At 42.3% G+C, this 12,268-nt stretch overlaps 1 protein-coding gene across 4 annotated transcripts; it reads right to left on the reverse strand.

The window, feature by feature from the left end:
* Positions 1-1,632: 1,632 nt before the first annotated feature.
* LOC106600034 (alpha/beta hydrolase domain-containing protein 17A) lies at positions 1,633-12,198 on the reverse strand. 4 transcript variants are annotated; one of them, XM_014191366.3, is made up of 6 exons: positions 11,988-12,198; positions 11,154-11,231; positions 10,636-11,042; positions 10,052-10,246; positions 5,401-5,580; positions 1,633-5,179 (listed from the first exon to the last, which is right to left on the reverse strand). In XM_014191366.3, exons 3-6 carry the CDS (start codon positions 11,037-11,039, stop codon positions 4,954-4,956), a joined length of 1,005 nt encoding a protein of 334 aa, XP_014046841.1. In that variant the 5' UTR covers positions 11,040-11,042; positions 11,154-11,231; positions 11,988-12,198; the 3' UTR covers positions 1,633-4,953. The 4 variants fall into 4 exon arrangements, with proteins under 4 accessions (XP_014046841.1, XP_014046844.1, XP_014046845.1 ...); XM_014191369.3 differs by having other exon boundaries at positions 10,636-11,045; XM_014191370.3 differs by having other exon boundaries at positions 12,054-12,190.
* Between the last annotated feature and the right edge of the window lie 70 nt (positions 12,199-12,268).

Genomic DNA, 12,268 nt, shown 5'->3' on the forward strand with positions numbered 1-12,268 from the left:
AATTTGTCAATTGATTTCAAGTACATTACTGTAGGGAACATACAAAAATCATATGGTAATACAAAATTTAAGTTTACACACTCTCAGGAATGTCATACATGATGGATCATTAGCTTATAAACTAACTTTCACACATCTAGATGGCCGGGTGGGGTGGGTGTGGAGCCAGAGACAGCAGGGGTTCAAACTGTAGAACCCAGTTCCTACATTTGAATATAAAATGTATTTTATCCAACAAAACTATACTACATTTTATCTTTGGGACCCTCAGAATGACAAATCAGAGCAAGATTAATGAATCTAAGTACATTATTTACCTTTAGAGGTGAATGTATCAAACCAGTTGCTGTGATAAAAGTTTTTTGTTCTTGTGCACTCTCAAACCATTGCATGGTATTTTTTGACTGTAATAGTTACTGTAAATTGGACAGTGCAGTTAGATTAACAAGAATTTAAGCTTTCTGCCCATATATACGACATGTCTATGTCCTGGAAAGTTTGCTGTTACTTACAACTGTCACGCTAATCACATTAGCGCACGTTAGCTCAACCGTCCCAGTATAAGGACACCCATCATGTAGTGGTTAATGCCAACTAATACAGACCTAATACAGGACAATGACCCAAAACACACCTCCAGGCTGTGTAAGGGCTATTTTACCAAGAAGGAGAGTGATGGAGTGCTGCATCACATGACCTGGCCTCCACAATCCCCTGACCTCAACCAAATTGAGATGGTTTGGGATGAGTTGGACCGCAGAGTGAAGGAAAAGCAGCTAACAAGGGAATTGTCTGCTTATATGCCCTCTTTATTTATCCTACGGTTCTGACTTGGTGTACTGGGAGAATACTGTAAGAACAGCCCATGTTCTGAATTCTGTCGCTGTACATTTCAAAAGTGCTGAACAAATAGTTATATTGATTACGTCCGTCCTAGCTCGCTCGTTGTCTTAATCGAAATTACAGATTGCCCCTTATGCCATAGTTTGTACATCTCAAACGCCAGTAGAAAGCGCATTTGTTTAAGCAAGTCAGCCACATCAGCTATGTTTTTTTTTAAATGAACTGTTTCAGTTATAGTGTCACCGTTATAGTGCAATTATGTATAGTTTAGTGTTGTGTTGTGTAGTGGCTTTGCTGGCATGCATCTAAAAAAATTGTTGGGAGTTTTTCCCATCAAGATTTACAATAAAGTGGTGATCCTAACTGACCTAACATAATTTTTACTAGGATTAAATGTCAGGTATTGTGAAAAACTGGGTTTAAATGTGTTTGGCTAAGGTGTATGTAACCCTCCGACTTCAACTGTATATATAACTAGGAATAAAGTGACCAGGTAACAGGATAGATAATAAACAGTAACAGAAGTGTATGTGATGAGTCAAAAAAGTCGGTGCTAAAAGGGTCAATGCTGATAGTTAAAGAGTTATCCAAACAGCTACCCGCACTAACTATTTAGCAGACGTATGGCTTGGGGGTAGAATCTGTTCAGGGTCCTGTTGGTTCCACACTTAGCAGAGAGAACAGTCTATTACTTGTTAATGAACAATGCACTGTAATTACGACATTCATTCACAAATTATGTGATTTGTTTTTACAACCTAGAGTCATCAAATGATCAACGCAGGTTCATATTTTTGTACATAATTGTTCTTTATTGTTTTTTCCCCCCCATTGTCAATAAAAAGGTCAAGGTTCAGTCCCATTAATTAATGTCATTACATAGTTTCAATTTCAAAAAAAGAAAAGATAAAATTACAAATCATAACATAGAATAGGTGAAGTACAACATCCATGTATAAACCACTTCCACATGTTCTAACCCCACCCAGCGTTTTTCCTATCCAAACTCTAGCACAAAACTCAAATCAATACTTTAGTTTCAGTAATAAAAAAAACAATCAATACCCCAGTTTAAAAAGCACTATATCGTGCAATGCCTTGAGTTCTACTTTGTCCTCTGGCATCACACACACAAAGTTATATTCCCCACCCAAACATTTGCCCAGCAAAACACAAATAATGGACATGCATACAGTTGTCAAGGTATCGCTACCTCACTTTCATTATCATAGGGTCAAGAGAGACTATTCTCTATTCAGTCTCAAGTCTCAATGAACCACCATATTCATTATTCCCCCTTATATTCAGACACCTTCTTAGCAAGAACCACCTAGGGTACAATAATGAAAACCGGAACAGATCTAGTCTCATCCTAGAACCCTGGCAAGTCTAGAACCCTGGTGAGTCTAGAACCCTGGCAAAGGAGGCTGAGGAACTTCCACCACCTTAGGTTGGGTGACACACAGCATACAGTGAAAATGGAATAGATCCTTGTTCAAAATGATCATGGAAAAGCAGCCCACCTACAAAGTGCCACTTTCACCCAGGATGACTGCAGTGTTAAGTAGTGTTGTTCAGCATACACTAGCCTTTGTCCCTTCAATAGAGAGGTACTATTTTAGACAGTAACTGCAGTTTTCTATGACTAGATCATTCCTAGAGTCCTTGCTTCAGGTCTTTCTGGTGGGAGGATCAGTTAGTCAACAATACTAAAATAGACACAAATGTACATATTATATTTAACTACACTTTGGATGCTTTGTACAATAGTCCTGAACTTAAGACCTGCTTATCATGCTTGCTTGTGCCGTGTGGTTGTTTGTGGACTGATGTGGTGGAACCTGCACCACACTAACAGTGAGCAGCTCGTTTACGGCTTGGATCAGACGTGAATAATTCTGTCACCATAGAAGAGCTCCTATACACCACAGATATCATACCATCAGTTCATGAAACTGGCATTCATGTTGGCTCCATCTATGTTATGGAACCTAGTTATGATTCGACGTTTCAAACAGAGTTTAAGTAATGGCTCGACTCAATCCGTAGTGCTGGAGACCTGCGTTACAGCCTGATAGAAACGTCCAAGTAATGTTCCTGCGCTTGCGGAGACCGCATTCACAGTAAAAGTGGCATATGTCGGCTCCAATCGGAAATGACCTTCACATTTCAACCGCGCTACAGCGCTGAACCTCAGTGATAAGGATTGAATCAAGCCCTAACTCTGTGTCTATCTGTGGCTCTGCTATACACTATAAAATGTTATTACTTTGAGAGAAAATGCATGAGCAAAGATTGAGGATAAATGTGAATTAAGGAATGTGTAATCCTTTCAGATCTCAGAAAGTCAGTAAAAGTGTTATATTTATAAGACTCTAACACAATTTCTTTACCATCAGGAATAGAAAAGGTCTGTCGTCCTGTGTTTGATACAGATAAGTAGCAGCAAACCAAACAACCATTTCGTACATGTACGATGTAAAATGTAAGACGCATGAAAAAACATGTTACTTTGACAGAAAATGACAGTTTAGATGGCTTCGCGGACATCATCCACTGCAATTGATCATCAGTCCTGCTCTCTCCATCCTCAAAACAGTAAACTGAACCATCTTCTCAAGAGCTACAGAGAAGACCGTTTCTAAATTGAAAACTAAAAGAGATTTTCCAAAGGCCTCTCAAACCTGTTTTGTTGTATAGGCTTGATTGATCTTCATTCACATTTGCAATCTATCAAGACAGACACAGAGGTCTCCTTACAAAAACAAACTTGTTTTTTTTTATGGTATTTTCTAGCCTGACTCCAGATGTGTTTGTGACTACAAATCTATATTCATCTAAGGCTTCAGAGACATCAAAGTCTCCACAACCCGTAGACTTCAGACACATTGGATAATATGGATGGGCAACAGTCAAACAAATAGTAAAATTAATACTGCAGTAGATCTTCATTCCTTGCCCTCACTCAGTTATCATAACCTTAGTTTAAGAAGTTAAAACACAGACTCACAGGAGAGAAGACTTTCTCTCCTGCGAGTCTGTTTTAACTTCTTAGCAAACGGACAGGGGCAAGTGGACAGAAAATAACTGGAATTTGAGAAAATATTCTTTCTCAAATGACTCTCAAAAGGCCAGTTCTCCCCCTCTCTGGATTGGTGAAGGCAATCCAGAGAGGGAGATGTCTCTTTTAAGAGTGACGGGGAGAAATACAAACAAAAGCAGACAGACAGCTGTCCACTGTAGACACAGGGAGGAGTAATGACAACTCAGGTCCATACAGATAGCATTTTCAACTGAGTTGTACATACATACATGTAACTGCCAAAAGAAAGGAAACACTTTAGTAAATGAGGGATGCAAAGTATTTTGAAAGCAGGTGCTTCCACACAGGCGTGGTTCCTGAGTTAATTAAGCAATTTAACATCCCATCATGCTTAGAGTCGTATAAAAATGCCCAGTTGCCCATTATTTTGGCTTCCATAGCTAGAAGAGATCTCAGTGACTTTGAAAGAGGGGTCTCAAAGAAGCATAGGTTTCTTTTTTATTTAACTAGGCAAGTCAGTTAAGAACAAATCCTTATTTACAATGACAGCCTACCAAAAGATAAAAGGGCTCCTGCGGGGACGGGGGCTGGGATAAAAAAAAAATACAAATATTGGACAAACCACATTTAAAAAGGGGTTGTGGTTGTGTGTTCCAGACACTTGTAGAATCTTTGCCAAGGCGCATTGAAGCTGTTCTGGCGGCTCGTGGTGGCCCAACGCCCTATTAAGACACTTTGTTGGTGTTTCCTTTATTTCGTCAGTTACCTGTATGTACACAGAGAAGACAGTTTGTAGGTGCACACACATATTCAGCCTCAGGAAGCCTCAAGGAACACGTACCCAAAGTCGGACAGTCGTGTCCATATCAAAGAGGTCATTCATTTCCATGAGTCAACACACATACCCTAAACGCACACACAGATTTACAGCATACTGGATGCTCCTCTTCAGGTACTGTAGGTTGATGACTTTGTACAGCTCCTGACAGACACAGACACACACACACACACACACACACACACACACACACACACACACACACACACACACACCCTCTCCTCCTCTCTCAGGCGTGTGCTGCAGCCAGGTCTTGGTTGATGAAGCGCCGTAGTCTCTCCAGGTATTGGCTGTAGAGCTCTATGTCGTTGTGTCCCGCCCCCTCCACCCAGAGAGGCTCCACGGCCTTGGGACAGCGCTCAAACAGAGCCAGGCCGTGGGAGAAGTCGATCACCTCGTCCTCCGTCCCGTGAATGATCAGCACCGGGGATGGGATCTTAGACACTTTCTCTATGCTGCAATACATCGGTTATAATCAGTTAGTAAGCAGTCTACGAGACCTTGTCCTTGTTTCTGCGATTACATTTGTGTATGATCATTTTGTGATGTGTTTTTTGGGTGAGGAGTCCAAATATTTATTTAATCCAAAAGATGTGGGCCTTTATGACAATTTCTTTTGTCCTGGATCTAAATTAAGCATTCTAATGTTTTTTTTTTGTGTGCATGTGTGTCTTACTTGGGGAAGGCATCAAAGCAGTAGGTCTTCTTGGTGTCAGGGAAGGCCACTCTCATGCCAGAGGTGAGAGGGGAGTGGAGCACCACAGCAGCACACTCAAACCTGGACGCCAGGTCCACCGTGGGTACCGTGCCAATACTCTGCCCATACAGGATGATGTTCTCTGGGCTGATGCCATACCTGACACACATACGCACAGAGAACTGAGTAAACAAATACAGAGAGGACCAAAATAGGCCTACTTGCTTTTCCAACAAGCTCTCACAGTCGCACATCGGAATTAGACGTTCATCCATGTTTCTTATATGTCAGGGTTAAGGTTAGGCATTAACTCCAAATGGTTAAGATAAGGGTTAAGGTTTAGGGTAGGTTTTAACAAGATTCTATCGCTGGAATCGAACTTGCAACATTTGGAATCAAATGCAGATTCTTACGCCCATCCAGCATCCCCTTCCTCAATGCTCAAGCAAAACCAACTTGAAGGCAACAGTGCCCCTAGTGGCCAGCTTCCAAGTCATCGCTCAACATCCTCAGACATGGATGGATGTCGAATACTGACCTGTATCACGGGTGACCTGGTTGTGGTATTCACAGTGTTTGCTAGGGCTGTCCCCGACAAAAAAATGATATCGGTTGCCCGATAGTCATCTGTTATTTTGACCAATCAATTGTTCAAAAAAAAAAAGTAAAGTATATTTTTTCCATATAGAGACAGATCCTATGTGTTTTAATCTAATCAACTATATGCTTGTCTGATGCTTTAAGTGCTCTGTTTAATAAAATAATTAAGTCATACAGATGAATGAATAGAGGGAGTCCAACCACAATTGATTTGATTGTGGTGGGCTCAGAAATTCAGATGGCAAACTCGGAAAGGGGGAATGTATGGTTGCTCAGGAGGTAACGGGGAAGTCAGATGTGCACCAAACAAGTGCTGTTAGATTACAATATCATTTTTCGACCGTTTAGAACAATGAAAACATGAAATAGATTTAAAGCGTAACCAGAAAGTCTGTTGTAAGGTACATTTTTTTGGGGGAAAGCCTTTATTACAGCAAAGACTAAAAACAGACACATGCATTCGTGAATGCAATCGCCGGCATGGAACGATATATTTATTGTTTACACTAATTATATAAAGATGGCTTTGTCATTTTATTTGAAACCTAAGAAAAATGCTTGATTGCATTTCAAATCATGAATGACTCGTATGCTGTGTGATGTCATGAACGAAAGAATGAATGATCGATACAGTAGCCTATAAAAGTATTGAAATATAGGCCTAAGTAAGTTACGGCATTAAGCCTAAACAGGATGCGCTCTTAGGCCGACAACTTGATGGTGGTTATACAAGGCTGCTCTAATAAGCCCACGAATAGTAATGACATTACTTAATATTATAATGATGATCCTACTGGTAATAATAACAATAAGGTGATCAAGAAAATATCATTATTATAAATGATTGTTTTTCTGGCAATTTGGAACAGTGTAAACAACGCAAAAAAAATAAGTAATGCCAGAGAGGCTGTTCTGATGAAAAAAAGTGCAAAGCCTTTATTACAGCATAGCAAAGATTAAAAAGAACCAAATTTGTGAAATAGTTTATCCAACACTGTGGTTGCGTGAGGCTCGGTGCTCACGGGATCAGTAGGCTATTAAAACAAACACTCAAACAGGCAACAGAAGCAGGATGTCTTACTTCTGTAGATATGGATGATTTATAAAGCCAGGCACATTTAACAGTTAGGCTGTTGATTACAGACCTAATTAAGTTGGGGTTTCCTCTCGCTTCACTGTTCTTAGACAATTAAGTCAAGGGCTATTTTCCTCATCTCCTAACTCTGCTGCTGCTTCCGCCGCATCGTTCTCAACACCAATATGCTGGGTAACTTTGCTATTATGCGCATAGCAACAAGGTCTAGGAAAAGGCGACAATTTAACAGCGCACTGATGTGTTTCAGAACAGCGGACAGCGACCGCTACCCGACGTGGAAGAAAGGGGCATTTGTAATAAAATTATATAATTTTTTTGTGTTGCACCATTGTTCTTACGTAATATAACCATATACAATTTCAGTAGCATGTCTTAGAGTGATGGACTGTGCCATCCCCATGGCCTCCACAATGGATTAGTTAACTCAGGCAGACGCGAATTAGACATGAAAAAAATATATATATTTTTGCTACTGCTCGACGAAAGAAATCTCAAATCTCAGACCAACAGCCTATCGACCAAACAATCGACCAGTTGACGAAATGGGGTCAGCCCTAGTGTGTGCAGCCTCAGCCCAGCACTATATAAGGAAGTTTCACACAATTTTGAGCTACAGTTTCATTCAGAGTTTGATTATTTGTTACATCACATTTTTTGCCTCCCATTTGGTCCGGTTCATTTCACATTGCCAAATATCAAACAAAAAAATCCTAAACAAAACCATATGTCCATGCAAGTCATTTGTTTATTTGACAAAAAACGCTCACGTTAAATCCATCTACTGTGCCTTCGGAAATTATTCAGACTACTTGACTTTTTCCACATTGTTAGGTTACAGCCTTATTCTAAAATTGATTACATCGTTCATTTTTTTCTCATCAATCTACACAATGACAAAGCAAAAAACAGGTTTCAGAAAAAAACTGATATATCAATATTACTCAGTACTTTGTTGAAGCACCTTTGGCAGTGATTACAGTCTCAAGTCTTAGGTATGACGCTACAAGCTTGGCACAACTGTATTTGGGGAGTTTCTCCCATTCTTCTCCGCATAGCCTCTCAAGCTCTGTCAGGTTAGATGGGGAGTGTTGCTGCACAGCTATTTTCAGGTCTCTTTGAGATGTTTGTTTGGGTTCATCCGGACTCTGGCTGGGCCAGTCAAGGACATTCAGAGACTTGTCCCGAAGCCACTCCTGCGTTGTCTTGACTGTACTTCGGGTCGTTGTCCTGTGGGAAGGTGAACCTTCACCCCAGTCTGAGGTCCTGAGCCCTCTGTAGCAGGTTCGTCAAGGATCTATCTCTGTACTTTGCTTCGTTCATTTTTCCGTTGATCCTGACTAGTCTCCCAGTCTCTGCCACTGAAAGATGTCCCCACAGCATGATGCTGCCACCACCATGCTTCACCGTAGGGATGATGCCAGGTTTCCTCCAGACGTGACGCTTGGCATTCAGGCCAAAGAGTTCAATCTTGGTTTCATCAGACCAGAGAATCTTCTTTCTCATGGTCTGAGAGACTTTAGGTGACGTTTGGCAAACTCCAAGCGGGCTGCCTTTTACTGAGGAGTGGTTTCCGTCTGGTCACTCTACCATAAAGGCCCGATTGGTGGAGTGCTGCAGAGATGGTTCTCCCATCTCCACAGAGGAACTCTAGAGCTCTGTCAGAGTGACCATTGGGTTCTTGGTCACCTCCCTGACCAAGGCCCTTCTCCCCCAATTGCTCAGTTTGGCCGGGCAACCAGCTCAATTAAGAGTCTTGGTGGTTCTAAACTTCTTCCATTTATGAATGATGGAGGCCACTGTGTTCTTGGGGACCTTCAATGCTGCAGACATTTTTTGGTACCATTCCTCAGATCTGTCTCGACACAATCCTGTCTCTGAGCTCTATGGACAACTCCTTCGACCTCATGGCTTGGTTTTTGCTCTGACATGCACTGTCAACTGTGGGACCTTATATAGACAGGTGTGTTCCTTTCCAAAACATTTCCAATCAATTGAATATACCACAGGTGGACTCCAATCAAGTTGTAGAAACATCTCAAGGATGATCAATGGAAACAGGATGCACCTGAGCTCAATTTCGATTCTCATAGCAAAGGGTCTGAATACTTATGTAAATAAGGTATTTTTGTTGTTAATATATTTGCTAAAAACTTGTTTTTGCTTCATCATTATGAGGTATTGTGTGTAGATTGCTTAGGATTATTATTATTTTTAACATCCATTTTAGAATAAGGCTGTAACGTACCAAAATGTGGAAAAAGTCAAGGGCTCTGAATACTTTCCGAAGGCACTGTATGTTTATCTTGAACCATCACTTGTGAGAACCAATCTTCATATTACTTATGCTTTGGTCTTCCAACAACATGCGGGATGAAACAGCGCAAAAGCCCCCCTAACTGCGGCATGAACGGGCTATATTCAACAGCCTATCCGCGGTATAGTCCCCGTCTCCCCTAATCTACATATACTCACAGAATGTTTGAGAGATATCAAGTTATAATGCTGTGGGCTGCATTTCATCAAAACGCTCACAGTGAAACAACCAATAACACTGTGCGACTCTGGTTCCTTTCCTTTGTTTGGTCCGGACTGCGTTCTCACCTGCAGCGAACCGCATCATGGTACGAATTTAAACGGACCAAGACCACCCTTTCTGAGCAAACCAGTGTGTTGCTTAGTGCACTCCGGAGTGCGGGTAGTGTGTTCACACCAGTCCAAACGAACAAAATTAAGGGGGAAAACGCAACAGGGTTTGGGGAAAAAAAACGCTCCAAACAAATTCGGTGTGAAAGCCCCCTAATTCAGCTGATCAAAGGTCTTGATGATTAGTTGACAAGCGGGTGTGGCTGTGTGTGTGGTGTGTGTGTGTGTGTGTGTGTGTGTGTGTGTGTGTGTGTGTGTGTGTGTGTGTGTGTGTGTGTAACAGCTGTTTACCGAGAGCGTAGGGCGTGCCAGGCAGCGTCTATGTCAGCGTAGAGGTTCTTCTCTGAGGGTTTGCCGGTGCTGACACCATAGCCAGAGTAGTCGTAGGAGAAGATGTTACAGTTGATACGGGTGCCCAGGCCAATGTAGAAGCTACTCATCTGACCCAAGTCTACTGCATTACCATGGGAGAATAGCAATGTGAACCTAGGAGAGAAGGAGGTGGGGGGGTGAGAAGGTGATGAGGGAGGGAGGGAGGGAGGGAGGGAGGGAGGGAGGGAGGGAGGGAGGGAGGGAGGGAGGGAGGGAGGGAGGGAGGGAGGGAGGGAGGGAGGGAGGGAAAAAAAGGTACAATTTAAGAGAACGTAAAATAGAAGGATGATGTACTGTACAATAGAACCATAGAACACTATCATACTTAATGCATTTCTATAAAACAGAACAACCTGCAGATGTCTATTTTTAGGGATAGACACTATGCACAGAGAGAAACAAACACCATCTCTTTGAAAACAAACAAGAGAAATGTCACAGCCCACCAATTGATTAACACTGTTCTAACTTCTTCCTCCCCTCCACTCCACTCACTCACTCACCTGGCATTGGGGGCACAGCGGATGTACATGCAGCCCACCCTGTTCCCCCGGCTAGACCTTGTCAGGAACACGTCCGTCATGTCCAGCTCTCTCTGGGTGTACTGGAACTCTGCCCTCTCTGTCAGGTGGAGCTTCCACCTGCCTTCTCCTCCTCCTCCTCCTCCCCCTCCTCCTCCTCTGTCTCCCCCACTGCCACCGAGCCGGGAGCGCAGGCCCGGAGCCCCCAGAGAGGGGGGTGCACCCCCAGGTGTGGTCCCGGCTGCTGCCGCAGCTGTAGCCTCTGGGTCTGGCAGCATTGCGTAGGTAGGCTCTGGAGGGAGGAAGGCCAGCTTGGCTGCGATGCGGCTGGGGCAAGGAGGGCAGCAGAACAGGCAGCATAGCTCTCTAATGGATAGGCCGTTCATCTTCTACTGGGGGGAAAGGGGAAAGTGTGTGTGTGGGGGGTAAACAGCTTGCCTAGCCGTATATATGACACACTGATGGATGGAGCATCTGATGGTGAAGAGAAAATATTCTACCTGTATTAAAGTTCCTCAGGGACTTGGAATGAGATGGGACAAAGGTGCCAACACCACCTGATCAGGTCACTCAGCAGGCTGGATCAGTGGGCAAAAAGAGTGCCATGAACACACAGTACAGACCTGCTCAGTTAGCTAGCTTACCACCACATTATTCTGTAAGGTGGGACAATCAAAGTGAGGTTTGAACCAGTGACCCTGTGGATACATGCTATACGGTCCTGACCTCAGTCTTGGCTGACGTTGGATGCCAGCCTTGCATACATAGAAAGCCGTAGCTACTATTTAGTTCACAATTCAATACAATTTCAGAATTCACAAGCTAACGTTAACTAACTATAGTAACGTTAGCTCATTTACAATGTCCTAAAAATGCACATATTGTGTATATTCACGTTAACTAGCAAGCTACAGCAAGCAGGAAAGGCAATATAATATCTAGGTAACTTTAACTTCGATATCATACTGCATATTATGGTGAAGTACTCAGTAAAACACTGATGTTCAACAATGAGGATAGTTAAAGCTAGTTAACATTAACTGACTAGCGAATTAGCTTGATAAACTAGCTATATTGATTGTGATGCGCCCTAGCTAACCCTGCTAGATAGCTACCGGTACATAAAGTTAACGTTATGTGTCGAAAAATATAGCTTGGGAAACGAGACGATATTTAGCCAGCTAAATCTGTGGCTAATGTTAATGCAATAACGTTAGCTAGCTATCGGTAAATAACTTGCTAGGTGGTGTAGCGAATGCTAGTTGGTTAAACTAGCTAGCTATGTCAAAACATCAATTAGCTAGCTAACGTTAGCTAGCTTAAGGTTAATTTACCTCTTCACGATGGGTTTGCGGACAAGATAAAATATTCCTGTCTATCAAAAAAGAGCTGCACAATACCTCGAAAATTCTTCTTGAGCCCTGACATGGGTAATGTACTCTGTATAATTTGATATGTGTCTGTCATTTGTAGATTGGCTAGATAAATATCATGACAACTACTTATATTTTTCCACAACCCTGTCCGACTAGACCCGGAAGTGACGGAGGGATAGGGCGTAGCCCATTGCGTTCATTTAGCGCTTACAATGTTACATTTGACAAACTTGTCGTTT

This window comes from Salmo salar, chromosome 03, assembly GCF_965601325.2.
Source record: "Salmo salar chromosome 03, fSalSal1, whole genome shotgun sequence".
Classification (NCBI taxonomy): domain Eukaryota; kingdom Metazoa; phylum Chordata; class Actinopteri; order Salmoniformes; family Salmonidae; genus Salmo; species Salmo salar.